At 41.4% G+C, this 15,955-nt stretch overlaps 1 protein-coding gene across 11 annotated transcripts in view; it reads right to left on the minus strand.

Annotated features, from left to right (window-relative positions):
- Positions 1-544: 544 nt before the first annotated feature.
- Positions 545-15,955, minus strand: part of LOC126354210 (uncharacterized) — a 119,951-nt gene continuing 104,540 nt past the window's right edge. For all 11 annotated transcript variants that reach the window (XM_050003673.1, XM_050003674.1, XM_050003668.1 and 8 more), the window contains one exon: positions 545-1,034. In XM_050003673.1, the coding sequence (XP_049859630.1) occupies positions 805-1,034 (230 nt within the window). In that variant the 3' untranslated portion in view covers positions 545-804. The remainder of the gene's footprint in view (positions 1,035-15,955) is intronic.

Below are 15,955 nucleotides of genomic sequence, written 5' to 3' on the forward strand. Positions count from 1 at the left end.
GTGCGTCAGATAGTCCAGTCGAGGCATTACATTCCAGAAACTGCTCTTAAGAAATCTGTCCGAGCATTGAATTTTCTATGATGCTCGTCATCACGGTGGTGACTGGTGATAAATGACGATCGTTGTCATGGGGAGCCCAAATGGGATAAAGTGAACAAAGCGCCTGGTGAATTAAATTAATTAATTTATATACTGCTTCGAAGTACTGTAACATTTCCGTAAAAAATACTTGCTCCGTCTAACGAACCGACGGGAACGATCCTTTGATGCCATGTCTGGTACAGTCGTCGGAAGTAATTATTTTTGAATGGAGCTGTCCGCAATCTGAAGTTTTATTGGGACAATAGACTGGTCCAATTAACAAAGTGATATACAGATGGTGAGTTATTACTTAAATGATGGTCTAATTTTAACATAGAATTAGAAAGACTGAAAGTTGATTGTCTCACACACTATAAACGTCACCAGAATAGCTGTGTTGGAATAACAGGCAACAGCTGGAAAAGAGTGTCAGAAACTGCTACTAACTAAATTATTTTTAAAAAAATGTATGTTGAATGTTAAAAACATAGTTGACTATCAGAATAACTTTCAACAGTATTTCATAAATCATCAGTTCTATAAATGAAGTGTCGTTGCTTAATACGTAATTAGCGTTGTGAATTGACGATAATCCTGCAAGTTGTTTTACTGGTAATTAACTATTTCTGTTCGCAATGGCCAGTAATTTCTTTTTGTTGACATGTTTAATCAGTGTGATTACAGAAATTAAAAATCCAGTTATCTGAATATACAAACTATATTTTAATATGTGTCAATATCATCATATGATTCAAAACCACATTCTTCATACGATTTATTAATAGATTCATCGACAGATTCATGACGACGAGTATTTGTCATCAGCGTGGTTGGTCGTGCGGCTTCATTAGTAGACTCATCAACGGCTTCGTCAACAGTTTCGTCATTAGATCCTTTAATAGGTTCGCCACTAGGTGAGCTTGTCATCTGCTTATATGGCTGTGCAGTCGAATCTGTTGACAACATAAGTATCATATCAGTTAAATGAATAATGCTTACTCCCACAAACAGTATAGTGAAAAAAAGTAAAGTAAACTCATAAAAGCATCACAGTGTCACTGTTTCAACCCCATTGTAAACATTATCATCATCAGAGGCCATTTTACACCCACTACTGAATAAAACCGTCCTGCTGCTCCCAACAGTTTCCAGTCCCTCGTTTCCATGTTACAGTAGGTCGGTGTCTCAGTCTTCTCTTATTCGTTGGAATTCAGCAAAGAATTTATTTCGTTAATCTACACATTCTGCCCACAAACATTTCATTTACATTACACACATAACTAAGTCACCACCGCCTTTGTGGCACTAAAGCTATATGTTCAGGTGAAAATATAACTAAACGTTAGAGCGGAAAAGATCGAAACCTTTTTTCCCCAGAATTCTTTGTTTGTCAGAAGAAAACTCCTCTAAAAGGCGGTATGTCATCGAATAAAACAGCCGGTACTGATCTAATAATAAAGGACTAATTACCGCTAAAACGCTTCGCTAATACCCTAGATGACTACTTATAGCTGTGTTTGTCCTACCTACAAGATTGTCTTAGCCCCCTTTTTATCGCCCACTAGGCAACCCGCCGTTTCCTACTCGATCTGTACTATTTTCCTGCAATAGCTAATAACAACTGAAATCCATTATTTCAAAAACTTCCGAGTTTCAAACATGGTCCCTTAATACGATTTAACCTTTCATTTTCTTTGAAACAATCCACAGTAATAAAGGAAATTTTCCCGTGTTCTATGCCAATGCCTCCATCGATTTTTGCAGAGAGGAAGACTATTCATTGGTTTATGTTGACATTTTGTCACCTGTGGAGATAAAATAATAAACATCACAAAGTGGAAGATGCGTGGCAGAGGGTCTCAAATACATAAAATAACAGCAACATGCATCAGATCACTTATGTTCTCCACATTAACTTTTGCGAACATTTCTTCTCTATTATTCATGATCAGATGCACCTCTGTTTCGTATCTGTCCTTTCAGCTGCATGAATTGTGGATTGATGATCTATACCTTGTAGATTAACTAGATTAGGTTCTACTTGTAGATCATTTCCTTCTTTATTGGGTTCAATCCCTATTTTAATAAGCAACCGTATGTACGTTTATTTGGCCCAGCCCAGTGATCACTTCCTCAGAATACTAAGTTTATCTCGAACAATTCAAAATTATGGATATAATTCAAAAAGTATGAATATTATTGCAAATCAGTATAATGAGTCATGGTGGCAAAATAATAACGCGAATTCTTAACGGAACAATGGAAAAACTGCTAGAAGCCAACAATGGGGAAAATCAGTATGGATCTCGGAGAAATGCAGGAACACATGACGCAATACTGACCCTACGACTTACGTTACAAGATAGGTTAAGGACACCAAACTTATATTTATAAGATTTGTAGACTCAGGGAACGCTTTCCACAGCGACAACTGGAATACTTTCTTTGAAATTCAGAGAGGAGTAAAATACTCAGACCGAAAGGGTATTTGCTACATCTACAGAAACAAGACGTCAGTTATATGAGTCAATAAGAATGAAAAAGGAAGCAGTGATTGAGAAAGTAGTGAGACAGGGTTGTAGCCTATCCCCGATGTTATTGAATGCGTACATTGAGAAGCCAGTAAAGGAAAGCGAAGAAATTTTTTTTGATGGAATTAAAGTACACGGAGCATAAATAAAAGCTTTGAGATTTGCCGATGACATATAATTCTGTCAGTGACGGGAAAGGATTTGGAAGAGCAGTTGAACGGAGTGGGCAGTGCCTGAATAGAACTGGGGAGGGAGGAGGGGGGCAATTTGAGTCACAACCAGACTAGCAGAAGGGATCGGTTGATTGTAGACGTTCTGCGACATCAAGGAACCCCCAGCTTAATGCCGGAGGCAAGTGTGGGAGGTAAAAATCATAGAGGAAGACCAAGAGATGAATACAAGGTTCAGAAGGATGTAAGTTGCAGAAGTTATTCGGAGATAAAGAGGCCTGCACGGGGTAGAGTGGCGTGGAGTTCTGCATAAAACCGATCTTCCACCTGAAGACTAGGACAACGACACAGTACAAAAGGCTGAAGATGCTTCTGAAAACTGACAGTCGTAGAGGCTCAGAACACTCCGTTTCTATTTGACTGTCAAAGGGACCGCGGCTACTCGTTATCAATTTTTTTTTCCAAATTTATTGTATTCGTAACGTCTTCACCAGAAATGAAACTGACGGAAATAGGAACTCCCGATGGTCAGGGTAAAAAGAAAAAAAAGGAGCTTTTTTTGCCCGGATCGGCCAAGACATTAGCCGTTTATGTAAGCATCGATTCCGTGCTGAGGTTGGCTCCTAGGAAGGAGTAGAGAAAGGTGATGCAGGGGGCAGGAGATCGTAACTTTATGCAGATACTCTTAACTTTATTTTCAGTTTTTGCCTTACTAGCTTTTCAAATAAACCGAAACAATGCTCAGTATATTGTGTCTACTAGTATTTTCACAAAAGGCATGAAAAGGAAAGACAAATTTGGGATTGCAAATAAATTCCGACGAAGCGATTATAAGTCGTACAAGAGAACTTCGTATACAAAAGTAAAAATTTTTTTATTTTACAATTGATGATTTGCACCCAATGGGATAATATTCATCATAAAAATAGGGGAAGCTCTAGTTTACTTGCATTTTGCACGCGTTGTAAAATCCTCATTTTCGCCGTTATACGTTTTTTGAAAGTTTCTAATTGAAAACAAACTTCGTTTACTTTCCTAAAAGGTTGTCTCTTGTCGCATAGTTTGACAACAAAATCATGCGTAACGGATCATTTCGTCAAATATTGATGAGGATAGCTCGTGACTAACGATGGAATGTACTTCAATCAAGTCTTCTACGAACATGATGCCTTTTCTTCTCTCGAAAGATAGAATCAATTTAAAAAACTTTCTGGCCAATCTCCTTAGGTGATGGTAAAAATAGACGTTTCCAGGAGCACTTGGGGTGTGCATTACGGGGGGGGGGAAATCATTTTAATACTGTACGATGGCAATCTTTCTTCATCTTGAGAAATCCCGCCGTATAACTGTGGATCTCTTGCTCTCCCCTCTAGTTGATTAACATAAAAGATTGGTCATAGGGCTTCATAATGTCAAATAAAATACAGTAAGGACTATCTCTTTTCATTTGTGGTGTAAGTAAACTAAAAATAAAAACATTAAAATAAAGCGTCTGTAAAGGAACACGAACACACGACCAATAGATTACCCGTCTGCCCTTTCCGCTTCACCATCCACTGCCTGGAATCTACACCGACATAAATGACATACCTTATCCAGCATGCAGCAATAATGCTGTTCTTTCTAAATGCTTGGCGGTCTGAAGCTCCACTTTCTGTGACACATTTCTTGCCAGGACTCCGTGTGAGTCAGGAAGAAAGGTGCATGCATTGAGGGACGTCAGTATTAGTGATTCCAGACAATAAACTTCGTATAGCAAATCCCCTATTCCGAATGGTTTTCACGATAGAATATTTAATGTACTTTATTATTTTATGTATTATTCAGAAATTGCCATTGTTTACGATACACCACATGAGTGTAGAGGAAGTAAAGGACAGCAATTTGATACAGGAAACTTGTGGTCTACCAAGAAAGGAAACTATCTGAAATTGGCCTATCAAATCTATCTAAGCTACAGCGCATGCGCATCTTGCGAGAGCTTAAATATTGTCGCGCTCTCTTCCCGCAAAATATTTGTCCCAGAAAAAAAAAAAAACGGATACGATATTTTCTTTTAGGAAATTTAATGTAGTATAATTTGGAACTGTGATAATTTTTCCCTGTAAAGTGCGGTTTTCGTGTTATTCAAGAAAAACGTACAAAAGTTGTCTGAAATACGTACTATCTCGTAAACCATTCGGAATGAGTCAAATGATACTATGAAGTTTTCTGTTCAGAATTACTAATACTGCCAATCGTAAAAACATTTACCTTTCCTCCTGACTCACCCTGTGCTTAGATGAAATCACTGATGAGTGGCCGCATCCACTTGTTAGCCAACGCTTCGTGCGCCAGGTTTGGCTGTTTACGGCCAGGCTTGTTAGATCACTTCCTCTTTGGTGTCAGTCTCGCTCCCACCCCTACCGTTGAGTGATTTTGTTGCCCAGCCACGCGATCATAAATCGTGTGGATATTTTGTACACGGATACAACTTTTAATGTATAGAAGTACTGGTCCTTGAACAATACACAGAGTTGTATGACATTATTGCTAAATTAAAAAACAGAAATTAATCCAAGATGGACCTTACACTTTGTGCTATAAGACAAAGTGAATGCGAAACGGGATAAGTGTTAGAAGGGCTTTTACTTTATCGTCTTCACATTCGCTTTAAGACATACTGAATAACTGCTTCAGCAATTTCCAATGGAGATAACTGAGATACAGTAAAAATCAGACTTAAAGGATAAGTTGAGTTAAGCGGATGTGCCTAGATTTTACACTACTGGCCATTAAAATTACTACACCAAGAACAAATGCAGATGATATCGGGTAATCGTTGGACAAACAGATTATACTGGAACTTACATGTGATTACCTTTTCACGCAATTGGGGTGCATAGATACTGAGAAATCAGTACCCAGAACAACCACCTCTGGCCGTAATAACGGCCTTCATACGCCTGGGCATTGAGTCAAGCAGAGCTTGGATGGCGTGTACAGGTAAAGCTGTCCATGCAGCTTCAACACGATACCACAGTTCAACAAGAGTAGTGACTGGCGTATTGTGACGAGCCAGCTGTTCGGCCACCATTGACCAGACGTTTGAGTTGGTGAGAAATATTGAGAATGTGCTGGCCAGGGCAGCAGTCTAAAATTTTCTGTATCTATAAATGCCCGTGCAGGACCTGCAACTGCATTATCCTGCTGAAATGTAGGGTTTCGCAGGGATCGAGTGAAGGGTAGAGCAACGGGTCGAAACACATCATTAATGTAACGTCCACTGTTTAAAGTGCCGTCAATGCGAACAAGAGGTGACCGAGACGTGTAACCAATGACACCTCATAACATCACGTCGGGTGATGATGAATACACGCTTCCAATGTGCGTTTACCGCGATGTCGACAAACACGTATGCGACCATCATGATGCTGTAAAAAAAAAAAAAAAAAACCTGGGTTCATCCAAAAAACTGACGTTTTGCCATTCGTGCACCCAGGTTCGTCATTGAGTACACAACCGCAGGCGCTCCTGTGTGTGATTCAGCGTCAAGGGTAACGGGAGCCATTGTATCCTAGCTGATAGTCCATGCTGCTGCAAACGTCGTCGAACTGTTCGTGCACATGGTTGTTGTCTTGCAAACGTCCCCATCTGTTGACTCAGGGATGGAGACGTGGCTGCACGATCCGTTACAGCCATGCGGATAAGATGCCCGTCATCTCTACTGCTACTGATACGAGGCCGTTGGGATCCAGCAGGGCGTTCCGTATTACACTCCTGAACCCACCGATTCCATATTCTGCTAACAGTCATTGGATCTCGACCAACTCGAGCAGCAATGTCGCGATACGATAAACCGCAATCGAGATAGGCTACAATCCGACCTTTATCAAAGTCGGAAACGTGATGGTACGCATTTCTCTTACTTACACGAGGCATCACAACAACGTTTCACCAGGCAACGCCGGTCAACTGCTGTTTTTCTATGAGAAATCGGTTGGAATCTTTCCTCATGTCAGCACGTTGTAGATGTCGCCACTGGCGCCAACGTTTTGTGAGTGCTCTGAAAAGCTTATCATTTGCATATCACAGCATCTTCTTCCTGTCGGTTAAATTTCGCGTCTGTAGCACGTCATCTTCGTGGTGTAGCAATTATAATGGCCCGTTGTGTCAAAATCATGGAATATTTTGAGATATAATTTACCTGTGAGTTTGAAATTCATCTTGGTCTATTTTAGGTGTTGCTCAGTATGCTTGTAACTGAATACTTACCACCACAATACAAGTGCCTACCATTTTATAGCATTCACAAATTGCGTCTGAGTTGTTTAGTATCCTTGCCGTTTGACATTACAAAAAAACGTTAGCAAACTTGCAATAAAATCTTCTCCGGATTCCTGCCACGTCTATCCGCAGTGTGTTTATTATGTTTCGAAAACTATCCCACAGAGAAAGCTGGGAAGAAGAAGAAGGCAAATAGGAAAATTGATAAGGGGAAAGACGGCTGTTGAGAATGTGGTAGTGACCGTTGCAAAATTGAAATGGAGATGGAGTGGGCATATGGCGAGAGAAAGCGATGAGAGATGGAATAATGACCTGCTGTGCTGAATTCCTCTTGCTAATGAAAGGTGAAAGGCCTATTGGTGGATGAATGAACGAAATAACCAAGTAAGAAGGACAAAATTGCAATGCGTAAAGCTGAGCCTCATAGTGTAACAAGGGACATAAAGAGAAAGCTAACCGAACGGAAGAACTCCCAACAATGATAGGGAACGTCCAGAAAATTTATCTCGTATGACGATTAATAATGTTCCAGTGCACTTGAAGATGAGAGCCTCCAATACTTTTGTCCGACCAGTAACAACAGTAGAAACACTCCCGCGAGCTGGGCTGTTTGTAGTGGGGCTAAACGGCTGGCGCCGCTCGCTGCCGCGCTCCGAAACGCCAATTCAAACCCGACCATCCATAATTACTTGTCATTCAGCATTTACCATGACGCACAGGAGAAATGTCGACGAAGCTATAACGCCAGGCAGTGGCTACCGAGATACATCCCACGAGACGTGATATGGATTGTTACACTGGTGGAGTGAGTGGAAATGTCGGACAAGTTACTAAAGCGCAACATTTGGCCGTATCGTATCCTTCGTCGCTCGTCGGACTCTCATACGAAGTAGAGGATAATGAGTTCTTCAAGAAGACAGAAGTGCAAAGACGTCATCCATGTTCTCCGTATGAAGCAAATCGGCGATGTGGATGTCTCGTCCAAGCAAAAGCTTAGAGAGGAGGGGGGGCCTACCTTTGATGTTCGTCGTAGCGAAGAGGATGTCACAACATGACAGAAGGTGAGGACTACTGAGAACATCTAGATCGAGGGTGTCGTTGTCGACTCCGATACGGTCTTAGGAAAGAGCCAGTCGCTAGCTGTCACAGTAGGTATCGTAACAGGAATAGGGAAGTCAAGACGTGGCGCGACTGACGTAAAGAGAATTAGGGTATAATTTAGAAACATATTTATTAAGATAAGCTTTTGACAATGTTGACTGGAATACTCCCTTTCAAATTCTGAAGGTGGCAGGGGTAAAATACAGGGAGCTAAAAGCTATATACAATTTGTACCAAAACCAGATGGCAGCATTAACAGTCGAGGGACACGAAAGGGAAACAGTGGTTGGGAAGCCAGTTAGACAAGGTTATAGCCACTCCCCGATGTTATTCAATCTGTATATTGAGCAAGCCGTGAAGGAAACTAAAGAAAAATTCGGAGTAGTTATTAAAATCCATGGAGAAGAAATAAAAACTTTGAGGTTCGCCGATGACATTGTAATTGTCAGAGACATCAAAGGACTTGGAAGAGCTGTTTAATGGAATGGATAATGTCTTGAAAAAAGGATATAAGATGAAATCCAACAAAAGCAAAACGAGGATAATGGAATGTAGTCGAATTAAGTCGGGTGATTCTGAGGGAATTATATTAGGAAATGAGACACTTAAAGTAGTAAAGGAATTTTGCTATTTGGGGAGCAAAATAACTGATGAGGTATAAGTAGAGAGGATATAAAATGTAGACTGGCAATGGCAAGGAAAGCGTTTCTGAAGAAGAGAAATTTGTTAACATCGAGTATAGATTAAAGTGTCAGGAAGTCCTTTTTGAAAGTATTTGTATGAAGTGTAGCCATGTATGGAAGTGAAACATGAACGATAAACCATTTGGACAAGAAGAGAATAGGGGCTTTTGAAATGTGGTGCTACAGAAGAATGATGAAGATTACATGGGTAGATCACAGAACTAATGAGGAGGTATTGAATAGGATTGGGGAGAAGAGGAGTTTGTGGCACAACTTGACCAGAAGAAGGGATCGGTTGGTAGGACATGTTCTGAGGCATCAAGGGATCACCAATTTAGTACTGGAGGGCAGAGTGGAGGGTAAAAATCGTAGACAGAAACCAAGAGATGAATACACTAAGCAGAGTCAGAAGGATGCAGGTTGCAGTAGCTACTGGGAGATTAAGAAGCTTGCACAGTATAGAGTATCATCGAGAGCTGCATCAAACCAGTCTCAGGACTGAAGACCACAACAACAACATTTATTAAGATATACCAAGTACATATAATTTTAACAAAACAGTAATAAACAGCCGCATACTGTAAAAAGAGACTAGACGAAAAGACTGTGAATCAGAGTCAATATCCAAGCCGATGTAAAAACGTGTAAAATAATAATATTCAAAATGGGAAACTAATAATTAACATCAATGCGTTAGAATAACTCTTAGGATAATCGTTATGTGAAGCACTTCGTAAGCCAGTCTTAACCAACTGTTTTGAACAATACGTCCAACTCTTTGAAACTCGCAGTCTTCATGAATGTTTGACAGGCAAGGAACATGACTGCATTAAAATGATCCCATCAAATGCATCGTCACCTTCAGTACTGAAACAGTACCCTGAAGTTTAAAACACGAAACATATCTTCCCTTATTCTCTGCTAGATCACAAGACGCCATGTTCCTCTAACAGTCACAGCATATCCGCTCCAGCTGTGTCTCACGAAAGTTACAGCACTTCCGCCACCATTTACTTTTTTCATCACGATGTGCATCCACCACCTACAAGTCTGAAGGGCAATAGAGTGCCCCACCGGATAAGTCATAACTGCAGTGTGTAAACCTTTAGATGGCAGACCTCTCCCTAGTCCTGAATCGGTAGAAGTCGGTAAACGTCGGGAGGCTTCAGTAGGCACACAGTTTCGACCGCTGCCAACATTACGTAGCTAACTGTGTTGTACAAGGTCGCCATTGTTGTCTGCTTCGTTATTGTTTTGCGCTGTACTGTTCTGCGTGTTTTTACTGTGCAGTTGTGCCAAACATTATCAAAATTAGTGAATAGGCAATTGCTGGCACATCTCGGGAGTCGCCTGCAACCCCTACCGGCAGGCCTACGGTTACCAGGAAACCAGTATTACGTATAGATGCTCGCAAAATTATATTGCCTGTGACTGACTGGTTCGAAAGGGAAAGGGAGCAGAAAAAATTGCTTCACCCCATTTACAAATCTTCATTCAGACCTGCTACATACACAGGACAAAGAATGCGTAGCATTGGAAGATTCAAACAGTTTTCCAAGAATCATCCTGGCGTATCATCACAAACGCCTATCAAGAAGAGGTGAGTTTCCATTTCAGATATTTTGTTCTTGATCACTCTGAAGGAGCCCCCTATTTCGTACGAATTACATTATATTTTATTTTTGCTTGCTACCCTATTGCTTTGTATGGGAACACCACTTGTTACTGTATTATTTCGAAACACATTCATATTACTGCACATTTCCAAATTCAAAACGCACAGAGGGCAGGCATACATACATTCATTTGTATATAGAGAGATTGACAGTTACGTTACACTATATGACCTGTTTAAGTACATTTAAATTTCATAATTAAATGTTTAACACTGCGCGGAATGACATAAAAATTGCGAGCATTGGGAATCAAACCCGGGTCCGCTGCGTGACAAGCCTTCACCTAATCAATTGGGTTACGCATGCTATAGTAACCTAACTGTTGAAACATAGTCTGTTACTCTTTTCGGGTGTTCGGAGAACAACTCACCAGAGTTTCATTGGAATCGGATGAATGGTTTGTGAGCGCATGGCTAGACAAACATCCATACATCCATTTTTATATAAAAGGCACGGCCAAACTTTCAGCAAACATTCGTCACACACAAATAAAGAAAATATCTTATGTGGAGATGTGTCCGGAAACGCTTAATTTCCATGTTAGAGCTCATTTTAGTTTCGTCCACCGACGCTCAATGGAGCACGTTATCATGATTTCATAGGGATACTCTACCTGTGCTGCTAGAACATGTGCCTTTACAAGTACGACACAACATGTCGTTCATGCACGATGGAGCTCCTGCACATTTCAGTCGAAGTGTTCGTACGCTTCTCAACAACAGATTCGGTGACCGATGGATTGGTAGAGGCGGACCAATACCATGGCCTCCACGCTCTCCCGACCTCAACCGCCTTCACTTTCATTTATGGGGGCATTTTAAAGCTCGTGTCTACGCAACCCCGGTACCAAATGTAGAGACTCGTATGTGGACGGCTGTGATACAATAAGCATATTCTCCCGGACTGCATCATCGCATCAGGGATTCTATGCGACGGAGGGTGGATGCACGTATCCTCGCTAACGGAGGACGTTTTGAACATTTCCTGTAACAAAGTGTTTGAAGTCACGCTGGTACGTTCTGTTGCTGTGTGTTTCCATTCCATGATTAATATGATTTGAAGAGAAGTAATAAAATGAGCTCTAACATGGAAAGTAACCGTTTGCGGACGCATGTCCACATAATATATTTTCTTTCTTTGTGTGTGAGGAATGTTTCCTGAATGTTTGGCCGCACCTTTTTGTAACACCCTGTATACAGATTTCTATGAACATGACGATTTCAGTCTCGTTTACGAACAACATTTAAAGTGAGTTTTACTTCCTAGCCTTTAGTCTGCTTTCGTGTAAACATGACTCGCAATTTGTAGTGCCAGCACTGCAACTGGTAGGCGTGCCTTGTCCCCCCTCCCAACGGCTCCTCCCCCCTCGCCAGCCAATGCTTGCTTTCTCCTCTCCCCACACTCTCATCACAACTGTGCCGTCTTACAGTTAACACACTCTATTAAGCTAGTTGTAATGCAGTTCATACACAGTTCTCCGAGCTGTTTCGCCAAACCACCAGGACTGACAGACAGCTAGGGCAGCAAGACCAGTACTTGCACACTGCACAATCCACGGTCCACCGATGTTCGCTCTTACATCGCTACTGTCCACCTTCGTCCCAGCCGTCCCTCCCAGCCCCACCCATCACCGCGCCTTCTAGCGGTAGCCACGTCATCTCGTCGAGCCATTTAGAAGCACATTCCATGAAATGCACCCTTACAGAAAGAGAAAGTCAGAAAATAGACGGCACCAGTGCCGATAGGGCACAGTACGTAGGATAAATTCCACGAGTTGTAGCATACCAGGTCACTAGCGTCGTTAAAACCTTAGTAGAGACAGAAGACGTAGGGGTATTCTCCAGAGTTTAATGACGAAGATCGTCTGCTTATAGACGGACGAGCAGGAAACTACGTGGATAGCTACTTATAGCGTCAAATGTAATATGGAGGAAATGGGGCAGCAACAGCACACACTCATGTGGACTATCAGACCAATTGTGTGATGGGATTGAAGAGTTCCTAGATAACAGAACGCATCATGTAATTCTCAATGGAGAGAAGTCTTCCGATTTCAGGTGTGCCGCAAGGGAGTGTCTTAGGACAGTTGCTATTCACAATATACGTAAATGACCTTGTGGATGACATCGGATGTTCACTGAAGCTTTTTATAGATGCTGTGGTGCATCGAGAGGTTGTAACAATGGAAAATTGTACTGAAATGCAGGAGGATCTGCAACGAATTGACGCATGATGCAGGGAATGGCAATTGAATCTGAATGTAGGCAAGTGTAATGTGCTGCGAATACATAGAAAGAAATATCCGTTATCATTTAGCTACAATATAGCAGGTCAGAAACTGTAAGCAGTTAATTCCACAAATTATCTGGGAGTAGGCATTAGTAGCGATTTAAAATGGAATGATCTTATAAAGTTGATCTTCGGTAAAGCAGATGCCAGACTGAGATTCACTGGAAGAAGCCTAAGGAAATTCAATCCGAAAACGAAGGAAGTAGGTTACAGTACACTTGTTCACCCACTGCTTGAATACTGCTCAGCAGTGTGGGATCCGTACCAGATAGGGTTCATGGAAGAGATAGAGAAGATCCAACGGAGAACAGCGCGTTTCGTTACAGGATAGTTTAGTAAACGCGAAAGCGTTACGGAGATGATAGATAAACTCTAGTGGAAGACTCTGCAGGAGAGACGCTCAGTAGCTCGGTACGCGCTTTCGTTGAAGTTTCGAGAACGAACCATGGACCTTGCCGTTGGTGGGGAGGCTTGCGTGCCTCAGCGATACAGATGGCCGTACCGTAGGTGCAACCACAACGGAGGGGTATCTGTTGAGAGGCCAGACAAACGTGTGGTTCCTGAAGAGGGGCAGCAGCCTTTTCAGTAGTTGCAGGGGCAACAGTCTGGATGATTGACTGATCTGGCCTTGCAACATTAACCAAAACGGCCTTGCTGTGCTGGTACTGCGAACGGCTGAAAGCAAGGGGAAACTACAGCCGTAATTTTTCCCGAGGACATGCAGCTTTACTGTATGATTAAATGATGATGGCATCCTCTTGGGTAAAATATTCCGGAGGTAAAATAGTCCCCCATTCGGATCTCCGGGCGGGGGCTACTCAGGAGGATTTCGTTATCAGGAGAAAGAAAACTGGCGTTCTACGGATCGAAGCGTGGAATGTCAGATCCCTTAATCGGGCAGGTAGGTTAGAAAATTTAAAAAGGGAAATGGATAGGTTAAAGTTAGATATTGTGGGAATTAGTGAAGTTCGGTGGCAGGAGGAACAAAACTTCTGGTCAGGTGACTACAGGGTTATAAACACAAAATCAAATAGGGGTAATGCAGGAGTAGGTTTAATAATGAATAGGAAAATAGGAATGCGGGTAAGCGACTACAAACAGCATAGTGAACGCATTATTGTGGCCAAGATAGATACGAAGCCCACACCTACTACAGTAGTACAAGTTTATATGCCAACTAGCTCTGCAGATGATGAAGAAATTGAAGAAATGTACGATGAAATAAAAGAAATTATTCAGATAGTGAAGGGAGACGAAAATTTAATAGTAATGGGTGACTGGAATTCGAGTGTAGGAAAAGGGAGAGAAGGAAACATAGTAGGTGAATATGGATTGGGGCTAAGAAATGAAAGAGGAAGCCGCCTAGTAGAATTTTGCACAGAGCACAACTTAATCATAGCTAACACTTGGTTTAAGAATCATGAAAGAAGGTTGTATACGTGGAAGAACCCTGGAGATACTAAAAGGTATCAGATAGATTATATAATGGTAAGACAGAGATTTAGGAACCAGGTTTTAAGTTGTAAGACATTTCCAGGGGCAGATGTGGACTCTGATCACAATCTATTGGTTATGACCTGTAGATTAAAACTGAAGAAACTGCAAAAATGTGGGAAATTAAGGAGATGGGACCTGGATAAACTGAAAGAACCAGAGGTTGTACAGAGTTTCAGGGAGAGCATAAGGGAACAATTGACAGGAATAGGGGAAAAAAATACAGTAGAAGAAGAATGGGTAGCTCTGAGGGATGTAATAGTGAAGGCAGCAGAGGATAAAGTAGGTACAAAGACGAGGGCTGCTAGAAATCCTTGGGTAACAGAAGAAATATTGAATTTAATTGATGAAAGGAGAAAATATAAAAATGCAGTAAATAAAGCAGGCAAAAAGGAATACAAACGTCTCAAAAATGAGATCGACAGGAAGTGCAAAATGGCTAAACAGGGATGGCTAGAGGACAAATGTAAGGATGTAGAAGCTTATCTCACTAGGGGTAAGATAGATACTGCCTACAGGAAAATTAAAGAGACCTTTGGAGAGAAGAGAACCACGTGTATGAATATTAAGAGCTCAGATGGCAGCCCAGTTCTAAGCAAAGAAGGGAAGGCAGAAAGGTGGAAGGAGTATATAGAAGGTTTATACAAGGGCGATGTACTTGAGGACAATATTATGGAAATGGAAGAGGATGTAGATGAAGACGAAATGGGAGATACGATACTGCGTGAAAAGTTTGACAGAGCACTGAAAGACCTGAGTCGAAACAAGGCCCCCGGAGTAGACAACATTCCATTAGAACTACTGACGGCCTTGGGACAACCAGTCCTGACAAAACTCTACCAGCTGGTGAGCAAGATGTATGAGACAGGCGAAATACCCTCAGACTTCAAGAAGAATATAATAATTCCAATCCCAAAGAAAGCAGGTGCTGACAGATGTGAAAATTACCGAACTATCAGTTTAATAAGCCACGGCTGCAAAATACTAACGCGAATTCTTTACAGACGAATGGAAAAACTGGTAGATGCAGACCTCGGGGAGGATCAGTTTGGATTCCGTCGAAATGTTGGAACACGTGAGGCAATACTGACCTTACGACTTATCTTAGAAGAAAGATTAAGAAAAGGCAAACCTACGTTTCTAGCATTTGTAGACTTAGAGAAAGCTTTTGACAATGTTGACTGGAATACTCTTTTTCAAATTCTAAAGGTGGCAGGGGTAAAATACAGGGAAAGAAAGGCTATTTATCATTTGTACAGAAACCAGATGGCAGTCATAAGAGTCGAGGGGCATGAAAGGGAAGCAGTGGTTGGGAAAGGAGTGAGACAGGGTTGTAGCCTCTCCCCGATGTTATTCAATCTGTATATTGAGCAAGCAGTAAAGGAAACAAAAGAAAAATTTGGAGTAGGTATTAAAATTCATGGAGACGAAGTAAAAACTTTGAGGTTCGCCGATGACATTGTAATTCTGTCAGAGACGGCAAAGGACTTGGAAGAGCAGTTGAACGGAATGGACAGTGTCTTGAAAGGAGGATATAAGATGAACATTAACAAAAGCAAAACGAGGATAATGGAATGTAGTCAAATTAAATCGGGTGATGCTGAGGGAATTAGATTAGGAAATGAGACACTTAAAGTAGTGAAGGAGTTTTGCTATTTAGGAAG

This window comes from Schistocerca gregaria, chromosome 3 (genome assembly GCF_023897955.1).
Source record: "Schistocerca gregaria isolate iqSchGreg1 chromosome 3, iqSchGreg1.2, whole genome shotgun sequence".
Taxonomy (NCBI): Eukaryota; Metazoa; Arthropoda; class Insecta; order Orthoptera; family Acrididae; genus Schistocerca; species Schistocerca gregaria.